The sequence below is a fragment of the Hydractinia symbiolongicarpus genome, chromosome 5 (genome assembly GCF_029227915.1).
Source record: "Hydractinia symbiolongicarpus strain clone_291-10 chromosome 5, HSymV2.1, whole genome shotgun sequence".
NCBI lineage: Eukaryota > Metazoa > Cnidaria > Hydrozoa > Anthoathecata > Hydractiniidae > Hydractinia > Hydractinia symbiolongicarpus.
Window position 1 is genome coordinate 27,803,912 of NC_079879.1, and position 25,496 is coordinate 27,829,407.

The 25,496-nt window shown below is 33.5% G+C and overlaps 3 protein-coding genes across 3 annotated transcripts; all 3 read right to left on the bottom strand.

The window, feature by feature from the left end:
* Positions 1-547: 547 nt before the first annotated feature.
* On the bottom strand, positions 548-1,645 carry LOC130645811 (histidine protein methyltransferase 1 homolog). Its single transcript, XM_057451915.1, has one exon. It carries the CDS (start codon positions 1,490-1,492, stop codon positions 656-658), a length of 837 nt encoding a protein of 278 aa, XP_057307898.1. The 5' UTR covers positions 1,493-1,645; the 3' UTR covers positions 548-655.
* A 456-nt stretch (positions 1,646-2,101) lies between these two features.
* LOC130645809 (MAP3K12-binding inhibitory protein 1-like) lies at positions 2,102-20,141 on the bottom strand. The gene is made up of 2 exons (XM_057451913.1): positions 20,058-20,141; positions 2,102-3,106 (listed from the first exon to the last, which is right to left on the bottom strand). The coding sequence occupies exon 2, from the start codon at positions 3,092-3,094 to the stop codon at positions 2,156-2,158; it is 939 nt and encodes a 312-aa protein (XP_057307896.1). The 5' UTR covers positions 3,095-3,106; positions 20,058-20,141; the 3' UTR covers positions 2,102-2,155.
* On the bottom strand, positions 14,206-16,037 carry LOC130645808 (adenosine receptor A2b-like). The gene has a single exon (XM_057451912.1). It carries the CDS (start codon positions 15,628-15,630, stop codon positions 14,536-14,538), a length of 1,095 nt encoding a protein of 364 aa, XP_057307895.1. The 5' UTR covers positions 15,631-16,037; the 3' UTR covers positions 14,206-14,535.
* Positions 20,142-25,496: the final 5,355 nt, after the last annotated feature.

The window sequence follows — 25,496 nt, forward strand, 5'->3', positions numbered from 1 at the left end:
TGAAGTTTATTTTTTCGAAATACCGATCGCAATGTGTTGAACAAAAGGATATGACATAAATTTTTACGAAAATAACGGATTTCTCGAAATTGATTATTGCAATGTAGGCTTTATCAAGGCTTTCTGCGTTATAAATAGAGGTTTTAGACTTAGTATTCACCTAAAGTATAGGTTCTTAGAACTTCCGATAAATATTTGTATCTTCTAAGGTGACTCGTGCCTCATGTAATACCTGGCTGTGATTTTTAGTCATTTTTTACCACAAAGTACACCTCTTACTACTGTCGCTAAACACACATGGAAGTCCTGTTACATTTCTCATTAAACCAACACGTGCCGAAGCCATCAATCTAAACTAATAACCAGCCTGATGAGAAACTAGTGAGCATTTAATAATTACGCCATTTTTACCACCTATCTAGCCCTTGTAAAGCGTCGTAAAAAATTTAGTACCATCCACCCCCCTCCCCTCTCACTTGTTGCGTAATACTTCGAATCTTAAGACCGCATTTTTAATGGCGTGGTGTTTAAAGGACTGATAGCAATATTTAAATGAACAATTAGCTCAACCTCATAGTTGCTGTTGACCCAATTACAGACCTAAGAATACAAATCCATCCACTTTAATAAAACTGTCTCAACTATCATTAAGGATCTATACCCGTTTACAAACTTTCAATATTTCTCTTTTTACACCTTCACTGGACGCTTGCAGCAAGTCTACTTTATAATTTCCATGTTTTTCAATATAAGCAGTAAAATCATTCGTCCCTCCTCCGACGCCAAAATAATATGTCTTCGCAGCAAACAACGCCATACCATCATGCTGTAACTGATCCTGAAGTATGCGCAAAAGTTTCGGGTAGTATTCTTTATTGTATATAGTTTCAGACGATAAGATTATGTCAAACTTTGGAAAATTGTTGTCAGAAAGAAAGCTGCTAACATTCTCCCAGTCCCCCGAAAGAAATGTGAGTTTATTTTTAACATGCGATGGAGCGTTGAACTTTTGCATTGTGCAATCCACCGACGGGATTGTAAAATTCAAAACAACTTCCTTGTTATAATCCTGCCAGCAAATCTCTTGCGCTTCTAGGAAATATGTAAACAAACCCAGCAAGCCAGCCCCGCATCCAAGATCCAACACACGTTTACCTTTTAGCAGTTCTGCATTGTTGTTCAAATAAATAAGTAAATCAAACGTACATTCCCATACTTTCAAACCACCTTCATATTCACCTGATTGAAGGTCAGAAGAGGAGAGACATTCTAGGTCTCCTTCTGACTGTATTTCTTTGCTTACTTCATCGGGATCTATGTAATACATGGCTTTACCGTCGAGGGTGTATTCTTTGAAGGGATGTTTCCATTTGTTTGTAAAGTTCGGATTAAATACGTGTCTCACAGCTTTTCTTTCGCTGGCATTTTTCAACTGCTTTATATTAGACATGGTAGTATCTGTTGTGGAGCCAAAGTTGAAGCGAAAATCCATCTTTTGAGAGAAAGTCCTGTTTACACTTGTTGACTAAACAAGAATATAATTTAACAACATTATTAATTACAACAACAACAAAAATTCGATAAAACAATGATAACTTTTGGGCAAAAAGAGGCACAAAGATGAAAAAGAAATTATAATCAAGACGACAATGATGTCATTGTAAGTCAATGGATAAATTTTCGACAGTACGAAATCAAATAATTCTGCATAATTAATTGAAGAGACAAGCAACTGTGTTTAAAAAGCAAACGGAAAGTAGAGATTGCGTTGCCCACCTTACACAGTCGTTACTTACCAAAAAAAGGTTATAGTTTTAAAACTCAATCAGTTCCCCACAAAAAAATTAGGTAGAACCGAAAGTTCGAGCGAAAAATTTCTAAAAAATGATCGCATGTTTTGCTCAAAATCTGTCAAATTTATACGAAATGTCTTTAACTAGATCAGAACTCAAAGAACGTATTAGTACAATTTGTTTGAAATTTTAGCAAAATCCGTTCGTTGAAGTCTCTAGTGTAAAACCACGGTTCGGCATCAAAACATTCGTCAGGTTCACTTTGACGTGCTTGCTAGACGGGACTTTCTCAGAATAACAAAACTCAGTTTTATTTTTACATATATAAACGTAAATTAGAAGAAAAAAAAGATTATTTGTTTTTAGTCTTTATTTAAATTTTTACTTTTCTGTCTTAATTTCTCCTGTAATTGTGCAATCCTCTCTTCCAGAAGCGCCAGATTACCACTTTCACCTTCCTCCCTTTGGTTCATTTCACCCTCCCGTCGAAAGTCCGTGTTAACCACTGGCCCACGTGATGTTACGCCTATAGATTTTTGAAAGTACTCTGGTGACAGAGATTCTAAGTACAATACTCTACTTTCCAGGGCTCGCACAACTTCATAAACGTTCGCAAATTGATTTAACGGTCTATTTTCGAATAAAATTGCCTGTATGTTTCCCACCCTTTCTTTCAAATCGTGTGGTAATTTATGAAACGGTAGCAAGGTGGACGGATGCAAAGGAGGCCAATTTTTCACTTCATCAAGCTTGATCGGTTCATTCTTGCGGTCGCCTGACAAATTGTGAACACGTTTAATTTTTAATAAACTTTTTTGACTCCTTCTTTGAACAAAAACAGCATCAGTGCGTGCACACGATATTGTTGTCGGATCACTGTGTATTTTACAGAATTCGCGACGATTAAACGTATCGGACTCTATTCGTTTTCGTTTAATAAACGCATCAATACGACGTTTGAATTCGTTATTATCACAGGTGATTTGAATAAGTTTATCATCAGTCATCATGGAAGGATCAGTCTGTAAGCATTTATCACTGGTCGGTCTTGTCTCGTCCATCCAGACCTTGACTCGCTTAGGAAAGACATTGGAATACTCTAGTATATTTTGTAGTTCTTCTAACATGCTCCACAACAGGTTTACAATTTCTTGGTCCGATACGACAGGTTCATTTTTTTGTTTATCAAACAACACGTGAAGAGTAGGTGAATAGTTGTGATCATCCATTACGCCATGTAACTTACACACGAATCTCCGAAGGGCGGAAGTTACGTCATCAAACAAATTGGACTCGCACATTGTTTTTACGTCCTGAATAAAAAAACAGAGCGTGTCATTCATAAATACACAACTGAAAAAAATAATTGTTATGCAATAAAATAAAATAATGCACGGCATCAAAAATGCAATTCTCAGTTCACACGCTTTTGTTATAAGAAACTGTCAAATATGATTTGAGGCTGGCTGTTCTTATTTTTTAATCTTTATTCAGCCTAATTCAGCCGCATTTTGTTCTTATATATAATTTCTATCCTCAAATTTCATAAAAAAATTGTGTGTTTGTTTTTGCTCAAAGAGCTTTATAATTTTGTCTATTAACAACCGAGCCACTGTTTGTTGTCAGTAGTTATTTTTACGTAGTTATAAAGGAAGCGAACACAAGCAAAACAAATTCTCGTTGGCTTGAGAATGAATTGTAATAGAATTTTCGTCCTTCTCCTAATTTATATCGACACACAATGATTTGAGCCTAAAGCTGTTATAATTTTGTTCAAAATGTGAGGCTTGTATTCTTATCAAATTACATATTTCTTTTATGAGAAAACTGTTTTATGGCCTGAACCTCAATCGTCTTAAAATTTTGAGATTTTTGGGGCTCATTTGAATGAATAGTGAATTTAATAAAATAGCTAAAGAAAATAAAATTCTAACATTGAGACGACTACTAAATGTCGCAATTCAGGTGAAAAAATAAGTGCAAGTTGCAACAAGATCTGGTCGTTAGTTCGAAAATAATCGCTGAAATTCTTTACGCTAATTAATTTTGAGGTGCGTAATCACTGATTATGCTTTCCATACATCCAAAATTTTATAAGAGACTACTTCAAGACTAGAATTTAGTTAAGACGAGAAGGTTAACGGTTTTTAACATGTTCTCTAAGATAAACGATCTCACGGCATTTTTAGTACTCTGCTCAGAAAATTAATGAAAGCAAAAACAAATAATGAAAAAACAAAAACAATACACGACTTTTTTTATAAGCAACGCAACATTTGAGTTAAAACTAATGGTTTGTTATTATCCAGTCTAATGTTGCTTTAATTTTCTAAAGCATGCAAGGATTGCCTGTCATCAAAGTGTGTACAAAAAATGTAAACATCAGACCAAAAAGAAGAACAGGGAAAAAGTCTTCTATTATCCCTATGTTTAAATACTTGATAGTGTTTTAGAATTTCACAAATTAGCTCCGCACTATATTTGCTCAGCAATGACTCTAATTGAGTAGTGGCTCATAAAAGAATTGCTTTTAAAAAAAATTGTACGAGATGGAAACATAAAGAGAGCGGGGATATTTCGTGATTCGTTGCAAAATTTCACGTTTTATCAGATTCTGGCAGAGGTAGTTTTTCTTCAATCAAATCTATTAATTTTTGCAACTCTTCCTCGGTCTTTAACCGTTCGTCCAGTTCCTCGATAATCAACTGCATCTCCACGATAGATGTTGGCCGCAAGTTGAGCAGTTGTAATTTCTCTGCTTTCGTGAAATCGTATGGTTTTAACGCTCTCATAAAGTCTTGAACAATTTTGTTGTCTTGGTAAAGGCAAGGAGTTTTTTCAAGATGCTTTATCGTTTCATAAGCTATCGTTGCCACGTTGGTGTTTTTATGTTCGATCAGTTTTTCGTTTTCGAGCAGATGATATACTTCTGAGTTACTCAGCGTTGCAACATTTTCGTTCACCACTTCCATCTAAACAAATACGACAGAACGCAATCAGAAGAATATAACAAATTATTATTATTATTATTATTATTATTAAAAGACTATATTCTGGCATATCCATATACAAATATACATAGCTCTTCATCCAGAAAATTTTAAACAAGGAGATTAATAAAATTTAAAATATATGTATATATATACATTATGCTTACACTGAAAGAAATTTCTAATATATATTAAAAAAAAAAAATACTAATAATAATATTGTTAAAAGAAACGGACGAGAAAACAAAAACAAAAACAAAAACACAGAAGAGAAAGTGCGCGATTTGAGTAAGGAAAAGTCAATTAACGCATAACAACAGAATGATCCACAAAAATTTACTTAAATTTCTTTCAGTAAAAATAATTTTGTCTCTCTTTTAAATGTTATCAGCTTTTTAATCGAGCGAATGTCTTTAGGAAGTCGATTGAAAGACGTAGTTGTTACATCTTCGAAAGTGTTTTTGCGAAGTGATGTCTTTAATCGAATTTCGTCAGCATTTCGAAGAGTTCTTTTGTGAACAACAATTTCATTTTTCAAATACTTTGGCCAATTATTCTGATGAACACTTTTAAAGGCTGTGATCATCAAATGCCATTCTCGTCTTTGTTTAATAGGTAACCAACCTAAACGTGTTATATCTTCAGTATGGCTGTACTTATTCCATACAAAGCTGGCTGCACGTATCATCACTTTATGCAGCTTTCGAATTTGGATGGTTGTTAATGGAATATAAACAGTGTCGTTAAAGTCTAATTTTGACAAGACTAGCATTTCAGCTAATTGTTTTCGTAACTTAAATGGTGCCATGCGTTTTAGTTTACGTAATATAGATAAGATGCCATGACAACACGATACTACACTCTGTACATGATCATTCCAACTTAGGTGTTCATCTAATTTAACACCCAATACAGACCATGTTGGAACTCTTTCAATCTGGAAGTCATCCAGTTTGATATCAGTACAATCGAGGTCGTTGAGATTGTGTCGTTTTGACATTTGTGATGTTGAAAACACCATTAACTTTGTTTTTTCCTTGTTCAGAACAAGATTGTTATTTGTAGACCATCTTTGAAGTTGACTTATATCTCCGTTTATTTGTTCCTTTGCCTTCGCAAGATTATTTAATTTTGTGCACGTAAACAAAGTGGTGTCGTCAGCATACTGTAACGTACTCGTTGTCAAATTCATTTCCAGGTCAGTGACGTATAAATTGAAAATAACAGGGCCTAATATTGACCCTTGCGGCACACCAGATGTGACGTTACAAAATTCAGAGGTCTTATCATTAATTCGCACAATTTGTTTTCTGCCACACAAGTAACTCAAAATTAGTTCAACAAACTCTTTGGAAAAACCGATTTGGTTGAGTTTCCTCATTGTAGTTTCATATTGAACAGTATCAAAGGCTTTCGAAAAGTCAGCTAATACTACAAGACTGATTTCGTTTTTACTCATTGCTTCTTTGATATCCGTTCTACGTTTCATCAACAAAGTAGTCGAGGAGTGTCCTTTTCGGTACCCGGACATCTTTTCGGAATATAAAGATTTCTCATCGATAAAGATTATCATTTGTGTAAGGATAAGACGTTCAAATACTTTGGATAAAATAGGAAGGATGGAGATCGGTCGTAGTTCTTTTATTGATGTAGGAACATTCACTTTTGGAATAGGTGCGACTCTTGCCACTTTCCATTGACACGGGAAGCATTTTTTCTCAATGCACGTATTTATAATATGTGTTAGAACAGAAGAAATTTCATTTGCTAGTAATTTAACATATTTCACTGGTATATCATCAAACCCAGTTGATATATCGTTACGTAGTCCTTTAAGTTCTTTAAGTACCTCCTCATACTTAACATGTCTGAGTTGAAACATTTTGGAAGTCGATGGTGGTAATGTTTGGGGTACTTCCTTTAAATCAATTTCAGATTTTGGAATTGATCCAGTAACTCGCTCAGCTGTTCCGGCAAAAAAAGTGTTTACACTATCAGCGTCAAAATGAAGAGGCTTCGAAGGAGGATGTAAAATTCGATTGATAGTGTTCCACACTTCTTTCGAGTTTTTAGAACTAAGTGCTTTTCTATAAAAGGAAACTTTAGCTTTCTTGATCTTTTTCTTAACAGAGTTTTTAAGTTGTCGAAATTCGTTCCATATCATTTGATCGTTAGTTTCATGAGCAAGTTTTCGAAGTTTATTTCGCTTCGTTTGGTCACTTTTTATGTTTAAAGTATGAATCCATGGAGATGGTGGTCTTGTTATTTTTGTTCTTCTTAACGGGGCATGTCTATCAATGCAATCTTGCATGAACTTGTGAAGTATCTCCACTTTTTCTTCTGGATCATCTATAGCGTATATAACTGATATCGGTAGGTTCGAGAAATCCGACACAAAAGATTCCCTATCAAATTGCCTTTCATCTCTTATCATTTTATATCGAGGTTTAAACTTATCGTATTTAATGTTGATGATAGCGTAAGGTCCATCATGGTCACTAATAGTTTCGCATGGTAATACATCAGTATGTGCGATTTTGGTATTATTGTTAATTATCATATGATCGATCAATGTTGCGCTTAAAGGAGTCGTCCTGGTTGGCTTTGATACTATCTGTTTAAGGTTGAATGCAGATAAAATATTGTTGTACTGTCTTACTTGGCAACATTCTGGTTTGAGAAGATTTATGTTTATGTCCCCTGTTATAAGTAGCAGGCCATCCCATGTTGTTTGGATATAAGTTATCAAATCTTCAAATTTAGTTAACCAGTCAGAAAAGGAGATGATTCTTTCCGATCGGTATATGACCCCAAGAAGTAGTTTACTATGCTTGTTTCGGCCATCTACCTCGATCCATATATGCTCTAAATTTTCGTACATATCATTAATATCCTTTCGAATGCGATATTTGATCAAACTGTTCACATAAATTCCAACACCCCCTCCTCGAATTTGGTCTCTATTCACATATTCCATTGAGTAACCAGGTATACGGACGTATTCCAATAAATTAGCATTATTTTTTAGCCATGTTTCGGATAAGCAAACAATGTCGAATGGGTGGTCATCCAATAATACCAGTAAATCGTTAAAATTAGATGTCATCGATTGTGTGTTTATGTGCAGTACTCTCAATTTTTGATAATGTTCATGCAATGCGTGTTGATGACTGCTGTATGTTGCACCTGAAATAGTTGATGAAATAGTTGAATTCAAATCATTCTCTCGCGCAAACGGCATTAATAAGTGTGTACAGTCGGTACATGTCCACTTTACCGGAATACAATTCATTATGGAATGTGTCAAGTTGGTATCGGCACATTTTGCATGAGTTCGATTAAAACACATTTCACAGGCGAGCTGCTTTTGATTTCGTCTGATAGTTGCTCTACATTTAATGCACTTAGTTGCTTGGGGTTTGGGCCCTGGGTTGGTTTCCACGTCGCCACTTTGCAAAATAAAATTAAATGTAGCACACGTATTGTTATACTAGGAGACTCTTGCTTTACCTCTTTTAATAACGTAACTATAGCTTCTGTCACCTTTTACAATCGTTCCATTTATTTCAATGGTCTTAATGCTATCGTTAAAATCAATACATAAAGTAATTAGTGATGTTATTAATATTACGGCATAAGACATTGTGGTTACCATGGTGATATAGAGTGTTGATAAGAAGTTTTGCAAATTGTTGCAATTTGCCGGGACGTGTAATACCCAAAAAACGTTTAAATTTTCTGCATATAAACCAACTAATCCAAAATAATCTTTGTATAAGCAATAAAATTACTTCGGAATGTATAAGAGTCGCAATTTTCGTCGATAGCCACAAATAGAGTACGATTTCCTTAAAATCTCTTATATGGCATACGTAAATCCATAAAAACTTTTAAATTCTTTCCATATAAACCTTTAGAGGCCTAGTTTTATTTCAAACGTCTTTATTCTTCTCTTCTCGCAAAATTACTGTTGATCAGGTGTTTCCTCGATTCTTCAACTCAACGTTGTTAACTTAAACTCAGGGACCTAGAAATAGTGTGAGTTTTTTTATCTGTTAATGTTAATGTTACGCTGCGACATCTAAATTTTTCACAACATCGTCGAAATAATTAAATTCTTTATTTCATAAAAATTTTGCTTATAAAAGTTTTGATAGGTCATAATCATGTGATAAAAATGAAACGATTTTATAACCTAGGAATTTTATAATTTCATTATTATTAAATTAAAAAAAAACACAAAAAAATTGAGGTGTAATATTAGAACAAGAGTAGACTTACTGTGATATGATAATATTTTAATCTGACATTTCTACATTTTATATCGGTTATACTATCAACACGGGTAGTGGTGATATTTATACATGGTCTGCTTCAGGTAGCCTTCAACTGAGCATGAAATGCGATTTTATACCATTTCGTCGCGTTACCATTGTGTGTTTAAATTTTTCATTTTCGGACATGTGCAAACGGCACATGCGCACAAACTATATAATACACATTTGAAAAATTTTATTTCCTTATGCAATCAACATTAAAATGAGTCTCATTTCGTCCAGTATCATGTAAACATAAAGAATTTTCACTTCACTTCAAATATGGAACTTCGTGTAAATGTATAATTTCTGCGTATATGTAGACATAAAGTTTACATAACAGTGGAACTAAACACATTCCAACAACTAAAATGATCCAACAATAGTTTAAATGAGAAGAAACAAAATAGGGAAAAAAACTTTTAAGCTATTTTCAAAGTTATACGATGCAGATTTCATGTCATGCAATGCCAGGTTGAAACAATGAGTTCAAAAATACGATTACGATGTAGGTGGAAATATCAAGAATATGAAACACAGCCAATTCAACATCATCAAAACATTGTGAGAGCTTGGAGAAACCGATTGTATTTTCAAGTGGAGAAAATTATTGACTTATATTTTAACAGCTGTTTTTCATGACATTCAAAAGGCATACTCATCACAAGCGAGAACGGAGAAGGTACATAAGATCAAACAAAGAGATAGTGGGTGCATGACAATTATATTGCGCATATTATTTGTGCTCTAAAAAAACTCTATCCATTTCTTTTACATCAGAAAGCATTATGTCATAACGTGGCAGCATATTTATTAATTTCGTTTTAATGTCTATCAACACGAAGAATAAACCACGTGATCTTGGTGACGTGTTATGTTTACTTCTTGTTTTTCTCAAGCAATTTTTACAAAACAAAATTTGTTTTTTATTGATACCCTTACATTTAATTTTTTTACTGCAGTAATTTATTTTAAAGGTAACATCCGATTATAGCTATAGTAGCTAACCATAGCATGCCTCCGCAATTTAACAGGGAATGTGCGTGCTTGTTAAAAACCGCCGCACCAATCTAAAATTTGAAATTTCGATATCTGATACAACGGATAATTTTTTTCTTTGTACGAAAAAGGTTGTAGTCACATGGTGACCACAAAACATTAAAATGTAATTTCCAGGAGAATCCAGGACAAATCAGTTCAATATTCCCGGACAATTCCGTAAGAAATTGCTAACTTTAAAAATCACAAGCCAATAAAATTTTTATGCAATGCAATCTATAGAATTATTTGTGGACCACTGGAAACCAAATATGTTGCAGCAGTTTACAAACCTCGTTTTTAATTAACCCTTTTACCATTGTTCTCTGGCTCCCTGACATGCAGGCCTTAAAGTTTGCCCAAATATTTCCAAAGGTGATTCTTTTTTTCCCATTTGGAAAATATAATTGATTTAATGCTAGAATCTTATGAAAATAAATTAGCCTTCGTCAGAGAAGTGGCAATGAATACGAGTGATTCGAAGTAAGAATGCAAAGTACGATGGCCCCTATGGCTCACTTCTCTTCAAATTTAAAAACACTTCTTTTCTATGATCCAAACAGTTCTCTTCTGTATTCTCTTTTGCATTTTGACACTTCTCTTCTGCACTTAACACTTCTCCGCATGTGGCCTTAAACTTTCTTTTCGCAAAAAAATTTAAAATCTGGTCCGTAATTTTACACCTATGGTTTGTGTATATTTTTCACTTTTCGCAAGAAGTATACTTGGCAAACACGTGCTCAATTTACGGACAGCTTATTTTAGCAGGTCCCGTAGCATGTGCATGAATAAAATAATATCACTAATCAATTCAGATTAGTAGCTGAGTAATTACTTTTATCAATGGACACGATAAATGACAAAATAAACTCTAATGAATATGCTTTATAAGAATGTTAGGTTAGGATTCTAGGTTAAAAACAATAGTTGTTTTGTTGAGAACAACAAAAAAGTAAGAATATTGACCAACCTGGTTAGAATTTAGTGGGTGCATCAAAAAAGATATTTGTATCTAAAGTATGTGTAGTGGACACACAGAGTTATTGATTACTAAGAACACTAGATCTTATTTTTGTCCAAGAGTCGGTATGTCATTCATTCATCCTTGTCCCCAGGGACTTTAGACGTCACCCATTATATTTCGAAAAGGCAAAAATGCCTGAGAACGAGGGTTGTTATTTATTTAAAACCAGCTCAATCAATTTTCTAGACTAGAATTAGGTCTGGGAATTTTTTGAGTTCATGGAAGAGAAGTGTTTCAAACTTTGGAAGAGAAGTGTTTCAAACGGAAGAGAAGTGTTTCGAACGGAAGAGAAGATTTCGGAGGAATAAAGAGAAGTGTTTTGACTAAGAAGAAAAGTGTTTTTATTGAGAATAGAAGTGAGCCATAGGGGCCATTGTAACAAAGAGAATAGTAACAATCACTCTGAGTGTATTGAAGTATCTTAACAGTTCTTGGGGAACATAAAAGATCATGTGTGTGAAATTTTGAGGATGACATTTTGAAAAAAAATACACTGAAATCATCAGTGACTTTTGACACAAAGGAGCACGTTTCAAAAGAAGGTGTAGTAGTTTTCTTGCTATGTTACCTTGAAGCAGCAACGTCAAAAATTATCATTTTTCGTTCTGGGAATATAGCCAATTTATTCTCGAGGTTATAGTGAGTAAAGTGTATAACTTTACCTCACCAAAATCTATGATGTTTCTCCATATGATGAACTTGTAAAACTCAATAAAGTATTTTACTTTTCATCTGGAGAATTAGTTTTCATGTTTTAAATTTTAAGGAATTAGCACTTTATTTATATCTTTAGAAGAAAATTAATTCAGTAAATTAGGTGTCGAGCATATTAAAGTAGTTTTTCTGTCATTGTGGTCTTGTGAACAAACTTCTGACCATGTGGGCAAGTATTGATTTCTGAGACCTTTCATTGATGTCAACAAAATTTAAGCGGTATGATGTTAATTTTAAGAATTTTTAGGACTAAGAAAAACTTGAATTCGATAGAAAAATAAAATAAAATTTGAGATTTTTTCTCAAAAGGCAAAGCTAAAAAAGCATGTTCTTGAAGCTTTCTTAAAAGGTATCGGTCTCTAAACACTTACAGTTTTAACAACATCGCATTTATTGGTTATGGGAAACGAATGAAAAATTAATTAAAAAATATGCTTAATGATGTAAAATAAAGAAGTTTAAGAAAACTTTACCTAAAAAGTTTTTTGAAAAAATCCCTTCTGTAACGTTCGTAAAAAGATTCAAATATTTAGAATTGCAAACATTTTTCTTAACATGATAACTTTCCAGGACAATTCCAGGACATCTTCAATTTTTTGTCAAAATTCTAGGATTTCGCAGGAATTTCCAGGACAAGTTAAATTTTCCAGGATTTTTCAGGAATTTCCAGGACCGTGGTCACCATGAGTTAAATTAACCTGTTCACGTACGCAATTTAAACAAGTTTTTCTGATAGTTTAAGAGCTCGTGACGAAATCGTTCAAGCCATAAGCTAGAGAATGTTAAACCTGCTCTTTCAAGAGTAATTAACTTGAGTTGCAAAAAATGTTTGTAAGCTGCATTGTATCAGATCAATCCTCTGTACATTATTGGTTAAAATATTTTGTCACCACTACAATAACGCACACAAATTACATATGCGCAGAATGCATATATCACACATGATCTTAAACAACTTTATTTTTACGTAGGTCTTAATTTTTTTATTCCAAAAATTCAAGGTGTGACCACGCTGTACAAACACGTTAATTTTTTTGAAAGAAGGAAGACGAGATAAGTTACAAGTAAGAAAAGCGATCATGTGATATCGTTGGAATTACTATCATTTCAGTTTACAATGATCAATACATCAATTTCGTTTTTTTTGATTTACTATCAATTCGTTTTTGATACATTAATTTTGTTTTGCCAATTAATTTTGTTTAATTATATCCTGCTAAACTATGTAATTATCCACGTGATCAGTAAATTAAATTGTTTTCCAAACAAACCAATTACATGCTGACGTAAGTGAAACTGGCTTTAGTAAATATCCAGTACTAACAGCGCATGCGCGTATTTCCGCTGACATACAAACTGGTAGAAAGTCGACAGCATTCTGATAAACGAAAGTAGCTATGCGTTTAAAAAAGAATTTTGCGAAATTTAAAGTAGTTGAAACTTTCGTGTATTAAACTTTTGCGAGAGAAAATAAATGGCGAAATTAACTAACTTTCGTGATTGGCCTCTTCTAAAAATTTTCGGGGGAAATAACTTTCATGAATGATAATTTTGATTATTATTTGATTATTATTTCTTCAAGATCTTGAATAACGGTAAAGTTACCATGAAAAGCCATCAACAATAAAAAACCACATGATTTTGTGCCCATGAAGAGAATTGATTCATAATTTTACACGAAACCTTAAATAGTGAGAATGAAAGTTATATAAACGAATTTTTTTTATTTCATAAAATAATTGCAGAATAAATAAAAATTCGCGAAAATTAACAAATAGCTTATTTCAACATATTATGAGGAGCCACTCCGAAAATTTTTGCGGGAACTAACTTTCGCGAAAGTTTCTTGGTTTAAAGTTACCATTTTTAAGACTGATGATTTTTAAAGCGTGCGAAGCTGCTTAAATTGGCTTTGTAATTCTGTTGTAGTTTTTGTTCTTAAAAATTTCTAATATAGCTGATGTAATCTTTCTACCACACATTTGCGTTTCCTGATTTAGAGAAGAGGAGAATTGTCAATTTTAACTTATTTTGAAAGCATAAGGACTGACTTTACGACGGTTTTCGATATTAGCGACACTAGAGAAACGGTTTTCGATATTAGCGAAACTAGAAAAAGAGCTTTTAACATTACCAAAATAAAAACGGTTTTAGACATTATTAAAATTTGAGAGGTTATGTTTAAAACTTCTGGCGATCTACTACAGTATTAAATACCTTCTTGTTAGCAGAGAGTATGAATAAGTAAAGTTTAGCCTGTATACAGCAGCTTTTCGATCTTATTTGGAAATGACATATAGATAAGGCGTGGCTAGAATAGAAAATGTCAATCAATTTATACATGTCAAATTTTTTTCATCCAACTTGGGTTTATTTTACACAAAATTTACAAAAATAAATCACATAGCTATAAAAATAGTTCTTCCTATTATATCCCATCGTTACGAAGGTGAATAATTAAATTAAGATCCTTTTTTGCGCCTTTTAATGCGCCTTTACGTATACGCACTCCTCCACAAAGATTTGATACAACAGTTTTCGCTGTTAATTACAATGCAGTTAGTTACTATATTCACTGGATACAATGAAATGAGATCTCTCCCTAGAAGGGTTACGTGGATGTTACTGTTTTGTTACTTATTACTTTTTACAGCTCCATCCTACATAAGTTCAGTTGAGTCGTTACCGTGGCTCTCCACCGCATGCTCACGTAACAATTTACTGCGCATTCGCAGTAAAGATTTTCGAAATTCTCCATGATGAAAACAATATATCAGTGGAGCAGCAACAGCATCAAGAAAAGCTAAATACTTCACAATAAAACCAATGTGTTGCTCTAAAGGAGAATCGTCGTAATCTTCTGGAAAACAATTCTTACACATGTCCAATATGGGATAGTAAATAGTAGAAGGAGTCCAGAAGACGGCATAAGTGATGGCCAAGATGAAAGTAAGCAAGGTCACTTCCTTGTACTTTCTTATATCTTTTTTTCTCAATTCTATCTCCTTTCCACTTCGGTCTATTAACGTGACTGCGCTATGTGAACGACCACGCTCCCCGGTGCGAACATTCTCAATGATTTTTAATCTGTGTATAATGTAAACATAGGACAATATGATTAACAAATACGGCAAGGCTGTGTTTACACAGAGCATGAAAACAACCCATTCTTTTTGCTGCACGTAAAAGTAAAACTGTGGACGATTTTTTTTAGTAGAGTTCGATTGCAGAGACGAGTTCATTAACAAAGTCGAGTTGATAGACAAAGTCGAATTGATCTTATTAACGCTACCAACTTTTGAAGAAATTTCTGTTTTTTCCTGAGGTATAAACGGGATGAGACACAGTGAAATAATATATATCCACAACAAAACCAAAACTATTTTTACACGTCGTTTGGTGACCCTTGGCTTGTATTTATTAAACCAGAATGCTGCTAAGAATCGATCGACGGAGATAAACAACACACCAAGACATGTCCCATAAAAAGTTAACATGTACGAAAAACGAAAACCATTCGCAAAAACACGACCCCAAAATAAACTTGCAACTTTTAACTTCTTGCCAGCATAAAACGGAAACACGAACAATCCCTGCGCGAGATGCACGACCAGAAGGTTTAGTACGAGCAGTGACGATGATTTATCGCGTAAAGTCTTCGACGTTCGGATGATGTAAATGCACAAAATATTGAGAAAAACTGCAACAATAGCTAGCAGAATTAAAAACACAACAACGGCTGTGATGTTCAACATGGTATATGATATCCAAAAACAAAAATTACTCTCCCTCCACACACAACGTGATGTGTAGAAAACTTCCTTTTTGTAATTTTCAACTACACACAACAACTTGACAATATTCCAACTAAACACAACTGTCCACAATTTCTAACAAAACCACTTTATCTGCTAATTATAATAATTATTCAACCGCTGAAACCTCATTAATTTTCAACGAGTACCATTCACATTGCTCAAGCCTCTGTTCACGTTTTTAACTTAACGAGAATTGCTATGTCTATAATCATAAAACGTCATGAAATATTAAACCGCTAATGAAAGAAAGAAAAGTTTTTTTTATAAACTTATCGAAATAATGAGAATTCAATATAATTCAGTCTTATTAAAGCTTGTTTACTAAAACCATTCAAAGCCATTTTAACAAAACCATTTTATGTATAAACATAACGGGTATTTATTTTTCTCAGTGCATTAAAAAAGTGACGTTTAAATAAAATTTTTTTGCCAAATCAGCATATCTGTCTTAATGTCATTTTAAATTACGTCAGCATTTTCATTATCACCTAGGGTGAGAAGTTAACTAATGAATACATTCCATGACGACAACAAAACATAAAACCTATTCACAAAAATTTTCATAATACTTGTCAACTGTACTTAAGAGAATTAAAATTTTTGTAACACGTGACACAAATCACGGTACCATTTATCGCTCGTGCAGTTCTAACGAGGGTTAAGGCTCTATTGTGAGTCAAGACTAAGTGACAAACTACCCAATCATAGCCATAAACTGCCCGACAACGGTTATAAAAATTTGTCAGCCTAAAAACCAACTTTTGAAATCCCTATAGAAATTCATTGCTACATATTGTGGTCTTTAAACAATGTCTATCATGGTTGCGAAGGTTTGTAGTGAAAATACACGTCCCGCACTACTGATGACCACACACACATATCATACACACAAAAAATATCCCGCAATACTAAACACCACACACATACATGACACACACACGAGAAAGTATACATGACACACAAGAGAAAGTATCTCGCACTACATATTCGCACAGAAAACAAAGTTATGTAAAGATTCAATGTTATGCGATTCTTTTGAAAATTTAATTTCAGTTCATAAAATTTATCGCAAGAAATATTTGTGAGACTCGAATCCATTCCGTCTTGTTAAAAGTTCAAAAAAAATTATTTAAAAACATAAACGAAAAATAAGTCTTCCAGAAGATTCTCTAAACAAAGTAGTTGAACTTTTGAGCAAAGCAACAAGATATTTAGCAGATGCTTCCAGCCGATACATCTCTTCTTTTATCACATATCCAACCTCCTATACAAATGCAGGTGTTTCAAATAAAGAATTTATTACACAGAGATAACCGTCTTCTCTATACTCTCTGTTGCTAGGTTGCAACTATTTAAGAACGTGAAAAGATTTCACAAATTTAAATCGCAATTCTATCCGAACTTTTTTAAGAAAGCAGCTATGTGAAAAATTTGAAATCCTCACCTAAACTTTGTTTTATTGGTGGTCATAAATGTGATATTTCAACATTCCTTTTTTTCAAAAACTGTATATTTACAAAAATGTAACATGTAGCAAGTTTTCGTCTGCATCTGTCTTCAGTGTAATATACGACCTCAACCACAATTTTAAACATTCCCTTTTTATTTTAATGATATTTAACAAAAATATTGACATATTTTCATTATTTGACGACAAACTAACAGCCTACTACGACGTTTTCTTGAATTTCAGTGTTACTGGACTTTTTTTTATTTTTTATTTTGGCTATGGCGTAAAACGGCCAGAAAATATTTTACAATAAAACAGATAATGAAAAGATAACAACACATCGAAAAGGTTGACGGAACAAGAAAAAACAACAACACTGAACTGTGATATTGGCCATCGATTTGCTAACGTCAGCCTGCGATCTATCCCCTAAACTTTCATTACAATGGTATATTGACCGACTGCAACGTCTTCGATGGAATTGATTCAGGAAAAACATATTTTTATTTTTACCTAGCAGGCTATTAAGTGATATTTTTGTTTCCTTTTCTCATCAATCAACTCAAATAATCGTTTAAATAAATGTCTGTAATCACCACTCATACCACCAGTTGCAGCGAAAACGACCGGAGTAAAGCTACCATGCTCAGGCCTTGCCATGAGCAAATAACCTCCCGAGCAATTAATTGCTCGCGTCAGAGTGTCTACGCGAGCAATTTTGCTCGCCATATTTTTCGCTAAAAAAACTTTACATTTAGTCTTTCGGGGGTGTGATTAAAACATTTCCAGTTCGGTCGGACATGTCCGTAGATCGTTTCGAACTTTCGTCGGTTAAAACGTCCGGTAGAATTTCGTTGCATAAGTTTTTGATCTTATCAGCCATGTGTTCATTCTTAGCACACACAATCAAAGACCTGTTATCATGACTCACCTGTTATCATGACTCCAAAAAATATCCAAACTTTAGCACAAATAGGCACAGTTCATTTCACCAACCAACTGAAAAGCTCTCTAGCAGGAGAAACATCATCAGCATTTCTTCCGTTGGCTACCTCAATAATCATGAATATCGTGGGACATATGGCAATTGCATCAACAGCCACAACGATATGATCGCACTGTGCTTTCCCTTTCTCAGAATTCAGCTTTATTCCTCCAAACACAAATAACCTAAATGTTATAGACTATTGTGCATAAACGCAAATTCCTTTTATATTATGAAAGAAAACGTTTCTGTTCACAGCGGTAAAGCTTTCACAGCATTCAATAACAACACAGCTTCTGCATTCTCATCCTGAAATATTGTATGAACCACATCTTCACAGACTGCAACGATCGAACCGATCAAATTATATCTACACCTGTAGCGGATATAACAACTTTGATTAACCAGCAACAATGAAACGAAGCGCTAGGTTCGCATAAAGAGTAATCAGACGACATTCCAAGAATGCTTCCAATGATGCAGAATCTTTCTAAGTAATGCATAACTTTTGAAAATGTTTAACATATATTGGCAGAACTTTCTCTAGATTTGGACGGCAAGTATCCTTCTCCCTCCATCAGTATCAATTTCAGATGGTCCAGATCCTCTTTTTATCCTGATCGCCATTTTTCTAACTGATTCTGCGTGCATACTGAATTTAATGAACGACTGGAGGCTCGTTTGGTAACAAAACGTCAGGGTCAGTTTTTCTTCAGTAGGATGGTTCATCTGTTGGTTACATAAAATATTTTCATTCAGGGTTAAATACCATGCTGCATCTTGTTGGTCAACAATTTGATTGCATCATTAACATTGCCTTTTTGTTTGAAAAGAGGATTTGGGCGTAACATTACTGCCACGAAAACAGTCCCTTGTCGAACTTATGAGTTAAAAAATAATAATTTGAGATTTAAAAAAAATTGTCACCACACTGACCACCTCACTCCCTGCTCCTGTGTATAACTTATTTATATAATAAAAATGATACCAGCCAAAGCAACATATTCAAAACAACCCGAGACAATCTTAAAGTGAGAAAAAAGGATTTTTGGCAACTGTTTTAAGTGGGATTACACGTTTCGCGAAAGGTTGTGATAAATCTAACATTACTTCGCAAAAATACCGACGCTGGGTGGTAATTCAATAGGATATATTGTTTAGCAAAAGTATAATCAGCTCATTGGAAATCTTTATAATTATTTGGCGCAATATTATTTAGTAGGTATCACTTTTTTTTCTATTTTTCCTTACAGCTTGTTTCAATATTTTTATTGGTTATGTATTGAATCCAGCAATTCGCAAAATTATCGTTATGGTGAAAGTAAGTCGATCCATCCACGATATGACTGCAAACGATGAGGAGGATATTAAATATAGTAAAATACATAAATAACCACATGAATGATTAAGTAAGAGAAAAGGGTATAGCATTTCAGAGCTAAGGTAATTGGTACAATTTGCTTCATTTGTGATTTCTGAGACCAAATTTTAAATTCCTCATGATCTGCCTAAATCCATTTATTTATTCTTTCCGATTATTTTTTTAAAGACAATGAGATCAAAGACTTAGGTTGTCTAGACTCTCTCAGAAAATTCAAACTTTTTCGTGACCAAATCCCTTTCTAACGGTAGAAAAGTAACTAGTATTTTGTAAAAAAACATACATAAATAACAACCCTGACAATAGTGTACAGACACCAGTTTATTAACACAAAGCAACAAATGATTTTGATGGCTTGTAACATTTTTTTTAATAAAAGGTTAAAGAAACAAAGGGTCTAGAGTCTACGAACTCTAAAATCTCTGTTTATCTTCAGACCAATTTGATTAATCCTATCAACCTTAATGTTTTGCCCATTTTGACGTGACTTGTACAGAACACTTAAAATATTTGTGCAGTAAAACAAACAAAAAAATACAGCACTATACCTTTGCAACACATAACCACTGTAAACTGTGCTTCTGTTTTTTGTACGTCTTTTTAATATACTTTTCTATAATAGACAGAACAAAAATGTTAACAAAGTAGAAAACACGAAAATGTATATACTGGTTTTATTTCAAGATCTTGCAGGCTCAAAAGAAACCTAGGTGAAAATTTATTAAAATCTAACAAAACCATCTGCAAATAATATTCTAAATAACAACAAATAAAAAACACAATAAAAGACACAAATAAAAATGCATGTTTTTGTTATACTATACACGAACGCAATTTCTAATATATAAGATAAAATGAGGATGAACAAAACGTTTTTCTTATGGGTCATTTCTTTTATAATTGAGATCGAATCTGTATGCTGCTCTAAGTGTTCTGATGACTATAGAAATAGTCAAGGAAGCACTTTAAGGATCCAGTACCAAATCTGCTGTGTGAAAAAGCCCTGAGCAGAAAGTAATGAAAACTAAATACAGTAAAAGTTTACAAAACTGGAAGCATTTGATTACTTAATCCATAGTATCAAACATTATTAGGTAATATACACACACATTACAGCCCTACTTGTGTTGAAATTTACGCAATCTAAAATTTTGGCGGTGTGACTGCACAATTATGTGCAAATTTCAGGCTGCATGAAAAGGGTTAATAAAATATAAAACAGAATGTTAAAGTCTTTTATAATTAACTATTAAGCTTCTTATAATTAAGTTTTTACTCCAAACTGATAAAATCTTATGCTCAAAATTAGGCATATTTCTCTGATGAGACAATACTTTATTGGACAAAATATTCTTTATCTAGGAGAAAATTTTGTCACTTTTGTTTTTTGCCAAATGAGGTCTCAATAAAGAGCTTTCTTAAGATAATAATTTAAAGTAAGATCTCTTTAAAGGTTATTTTTTATTAAAAAAGCATCTTATGTTAAATTGCATTCTTTTTTTCTCTTTTTATTTAGCAGTTGGCACACAAAATTAGGAATGCGAAGATTAATGATCCATGTAAATTTTAGCATAATAAAAGTACACACTGTGACATGCATTGTTAAAATTATACATGGTGTTGTGAAAAAGCATAAAGTGCATCAAAACAAACAAAACACTGTTCATCGCAAGCCCCAAACATTTTCATCCAATCAATGAATAATTCTTTGTCCTTTTTTAGTGTTAAGAATTTGCCAAAAACTTGAGATACATGTGTTATACCACTGGCATGCATTTGTTCAGCAGTTATAGAATTGACACCAGGTAGACAAGTAACACCACTCTGCAGCATCTTAAAAGTCAGCATTTCTTTGCAAGTTTATAAACTATATAATATATATATAAATTAAAAGGTTAACATTATTCAGGCTCTACCAGGAATATTTAGGTATGTGAGTGGCAAAACACAGGAAAGAGTTAAGTAAGCTGCATTTGTCAAATTCTTCTAAAGGTGTATAACTTGCAAACTATTTTTTTAAAATAACCTGCATTAAAGGAAGTGTGTAAGTACGTAACAAGAAGTTTAACATCCTTGGGGATTCAACCCAAATAAACTGGTTAATCTTCTCCTTCTACTGTTATTAGACCACCAGAGATACCTATACCATTGGTCCAACTTGCTTTCTACTCCTACACTACAAAAGGAATAAACTAGTCTTCACAGAACGACTAAGAAACTCTGCGCAGGAGAGTGCAAATACTATAGGATGACAGGGGCTGTTCTTTTAGATAAATAATCAATTAATTTGAAAAGACAAAAATAAGTTATTGATTATTTTTAAGAACGAAAACATTCTTTTTATGAAACATATTTTTTGATTCTAGTATATATGTTTCCTAACTTTCAGGTAGAGTAATATTTCAGTTTTATTTCAAACTCGCCTTGCATAGCTTTAATCACTGCAAATGTCTCATGGTTGTACATTTCAGACTCATTGTTTGAATTACCTTCCTCGTAATTCTTAACCCTTAAATCAAAGTTTTGATCCCCTAAAAAAGCAGTACTACAATCAAATAATTCACAAGAATTTGATTTCATAGATGAATTTTTTAACTTTCCAGTATTTAATTTCACGGTGGAACCCTGAAACCACAACATGTGTAAATTTTTGTGAATTTAATAGTTCTTGTGATTTAGTGTCAAAATATGTTGCAGAAGGCTTTATGTTGTTATTGTATATATTATTGCAAAATTAAATTTCTGAATTATTTACAGGATAGCTTGTTCAGTTCCTATTGGTTCTGTTATTATTAAGAAAAGAGGACCAAGTGCATTTAATTTTTCCGTTTGAACTATACTGAAGACATGAAAGTGCTTCAACTGCCTAAGATATCAATCCTATACTCTTTTGTTGAACAGAAAGGATAAATCCACTCCTTTAATGTACATAAACAGGCCAGGTGTAATCTTGCCACTTTCAACTGGTTGTTTTATTTTTTGAGCATTTTTTGGCCCCATTTGTTCTTATTTTGTTCTTAATAATAAAAACAAAACTTAGCCTCATTTTGTTCTTATTTATGGATTTTTTTTGTCAAAGTTCGCTCTGAAATTCAATTGTTATTTTAAAATTTGAGCTCTTTAATTGTGTTCATAAACAATCCTGGCTTCATGTTTTTAGTTTTAACTTAATCGCTAATGAAATAATCCTGCACTGTTTGTCACCATGCATTGCACAAATATAGAGCATGGGCAAAAACGATGAAACATTAAGCTCTTTCGTTCTCAAGATATTCACAAAAAGAATTTCAGATTCAATTATGCTGCATAAATTATGATATCATATTTAAGTCTTTTCCAACATTTTCTTGTATATTTTGGAGCATTTTCTAAATGGTAGCTTCAGCTATGCTACTCTACTATTATATTATCAGTTCGACTTTGTGCTTTAGCATGCAAATAAGCTGAAAATCAAAAGTATGCTTCCCTGCACAATTTGTGATAAAAAGGTTAGAAATGCTATATATACTGTAACTTAGCAATTTATGGCTCCATCATAATGTCATAAACCGAGCATCCCATTGTTTAAAGGAAAAGGGTGATGGGTTAGAACGAGGTGGCTATAGGGGGTTGGTTGATCAAGTAATGAAAGTTATTGAAAGAGTAATTGATAGTATTTGGGAAAGAGAATTTTGAAGCACAGGCCTAATCAATAAGAAAATTACACCCAAGCAATAAATCGCTCCCCCAAGGTTACAATAATTTGAAGGGATTTTAAGGGACACATGGATTTTAATGATTTATCAAAGCAAACCAAGTTGGTGTCATCAGCAAAGTAATGGACCAGGGAGAATTTCATTGCCAAATGCAAATCATTGATGTAAATGAGAAACAAAAGGAGATCCTAGTAAAGACCCTTGAGGGACACCATGCCTAATAAATTTGTACCCAAAATTGAATCCATTAATCGAAATAATCTGTTTTCTATTACTAAGATAAGAACGTAATAAGTTAAGGGGAATTCCACGTATACTATAATAAAAAAGTTTTTCAAAATAATTTTATGATTAGCGGTGTCAAAAACCTTGTGTAGATCAATGAAAACACCACAAGCAAACTGGCCAGTATCTAGAGCATCCATGTTTTGGCAAATGATTTGAAGAGTTTGTGCAGTGCAGTTTTTTTCACAGAATCCAAACTGATGACAATACAGAACTTTGTGCTGGGTTAGAAACTGATACACATGTTGGATATATCAATTTACCAAAAAATGTCTCAATATTCGATAACAAGAGATTGGTCTGTAGTTAGTGGAATCAAGTTTGGATCCTTTTTTGTGTACAGGAATAACCTCCACAATTTTCAGTTGAGATGAAAAAACACCAGAGAAAGTTATGTAGAGCTAGGGATTCAGAAAATTCAAACATGAGAAGAGATAATATATACAGGCTTCTCATTTTGTAAATATGTGCTTACGTGATCAATCACGTTCGCCAGTTGACCACGTTACGCGATTGCGTAGCTTACGTAATTTGCTCCAGGTATGCGATTTTCAAAATAGCTATTTATTTGTTAAACAACCCTGTTCCCGGGGCCTGTTTGCTAAAAAAGCGCTATTATTTTTAACGGTATTATAGAAATATAACAGCTGGAATATGTTGTTGTTCTTATTTTCCATAACACTTGCTTCATGCTTTATTCAAACTCAAAATCAAAGAAGCCATTAGCGATTAGCCGTTGTCTCTACTTAAGCATGATTTGAGAGAAAAATATCTCAAAGTATACTTGCAGGTACCACGTGTATGATTTCTTTACGAAGGAGAAATGAAAAATATAATAACAGCATTAGAAGTTTTTCACAATAGGAGAAGAAAAAAATTTGGCAATTACTGACAGGTACCATGCATGTGATTATGCTTGTTCCGAAACTGGGAACTAGTATGATGAAATGCCATGAGAAATACCGAACAGCTGTAAAATTTCATAATGCCCTGACCTTTAGTTCATAAATGGAACACTCACAGTCTGTTTCCCAGGCCACTTCAAATCACTAATTGTAGTAAATCGAACAACTCACTAAAGCAGCAAAAATTAGCATACTTTTTCCCTTGTTCTTGAACGGACAGAAAGAAACAGGTTGTGTGTCAATTTTATTAACGGAATACAACAGGAAGTTAGGTCATATAGGACTTGCACTTCATTTTTGAATTAGGTTCACGCTTGTCACGGGGCCAATGTAGTGGGGTCTTGCGGGCCGATGTCGTAGGGTCTCGCCGGGCTGATGTTGTGGGGTCAATGGTCACAGGGTTTATCATTCATTCCAATATGGTAGCGCTAAACTAAACATTGCTATAGTATCACATCATGTGGATTTATCGAGATAAAGAGCCCAACACACATCGATAATACAACAAGGTGTTTTTTTAAATATGACTACTTTTTATTAGGAAGTAATCTGTCTACAGAGGTAAACAGTTCTTCACATAACCTCACATAATTCAGGTACGCGATAGGGCATAGGAACGTGATCCCGTACCTCAAAATGATAAGCCTGAATATAGAGCTAGGAATACTAGATGGACTAGATGAACCTTTTTAAGGTTGAGAGTAGAGATGCAGGATACCACTTCACTAAGATCAGTTGGAGACAGTAAAAGAGAAACAGGATTTCTATCTAACAAAATGTCAAAAATGTTTACGTGAAGGAGGAATTTTAGATTGAATAGAGTCAGCTATAGAGGAAAAACGGTCATAAAAAATATTAGAGACCACACAATGATCAGATACTATTACTTAGGTATATGATGAGAAATGTTTGCAGAATTGACAGAAATCATGCCTTTCCACACATTTCAAATGTTTTTCACGGAAGGACAGATGTCAGGTGTGAGCATCATCAGATTGTTACCCAGCTATCACACCACAAGGTAGATAACACTAGGTTGAGGATAGCTAGTGTAAATGTTGGTACTCTGAGAGGTAGAGCAGGTGAAGTAGTTGAAATGTTA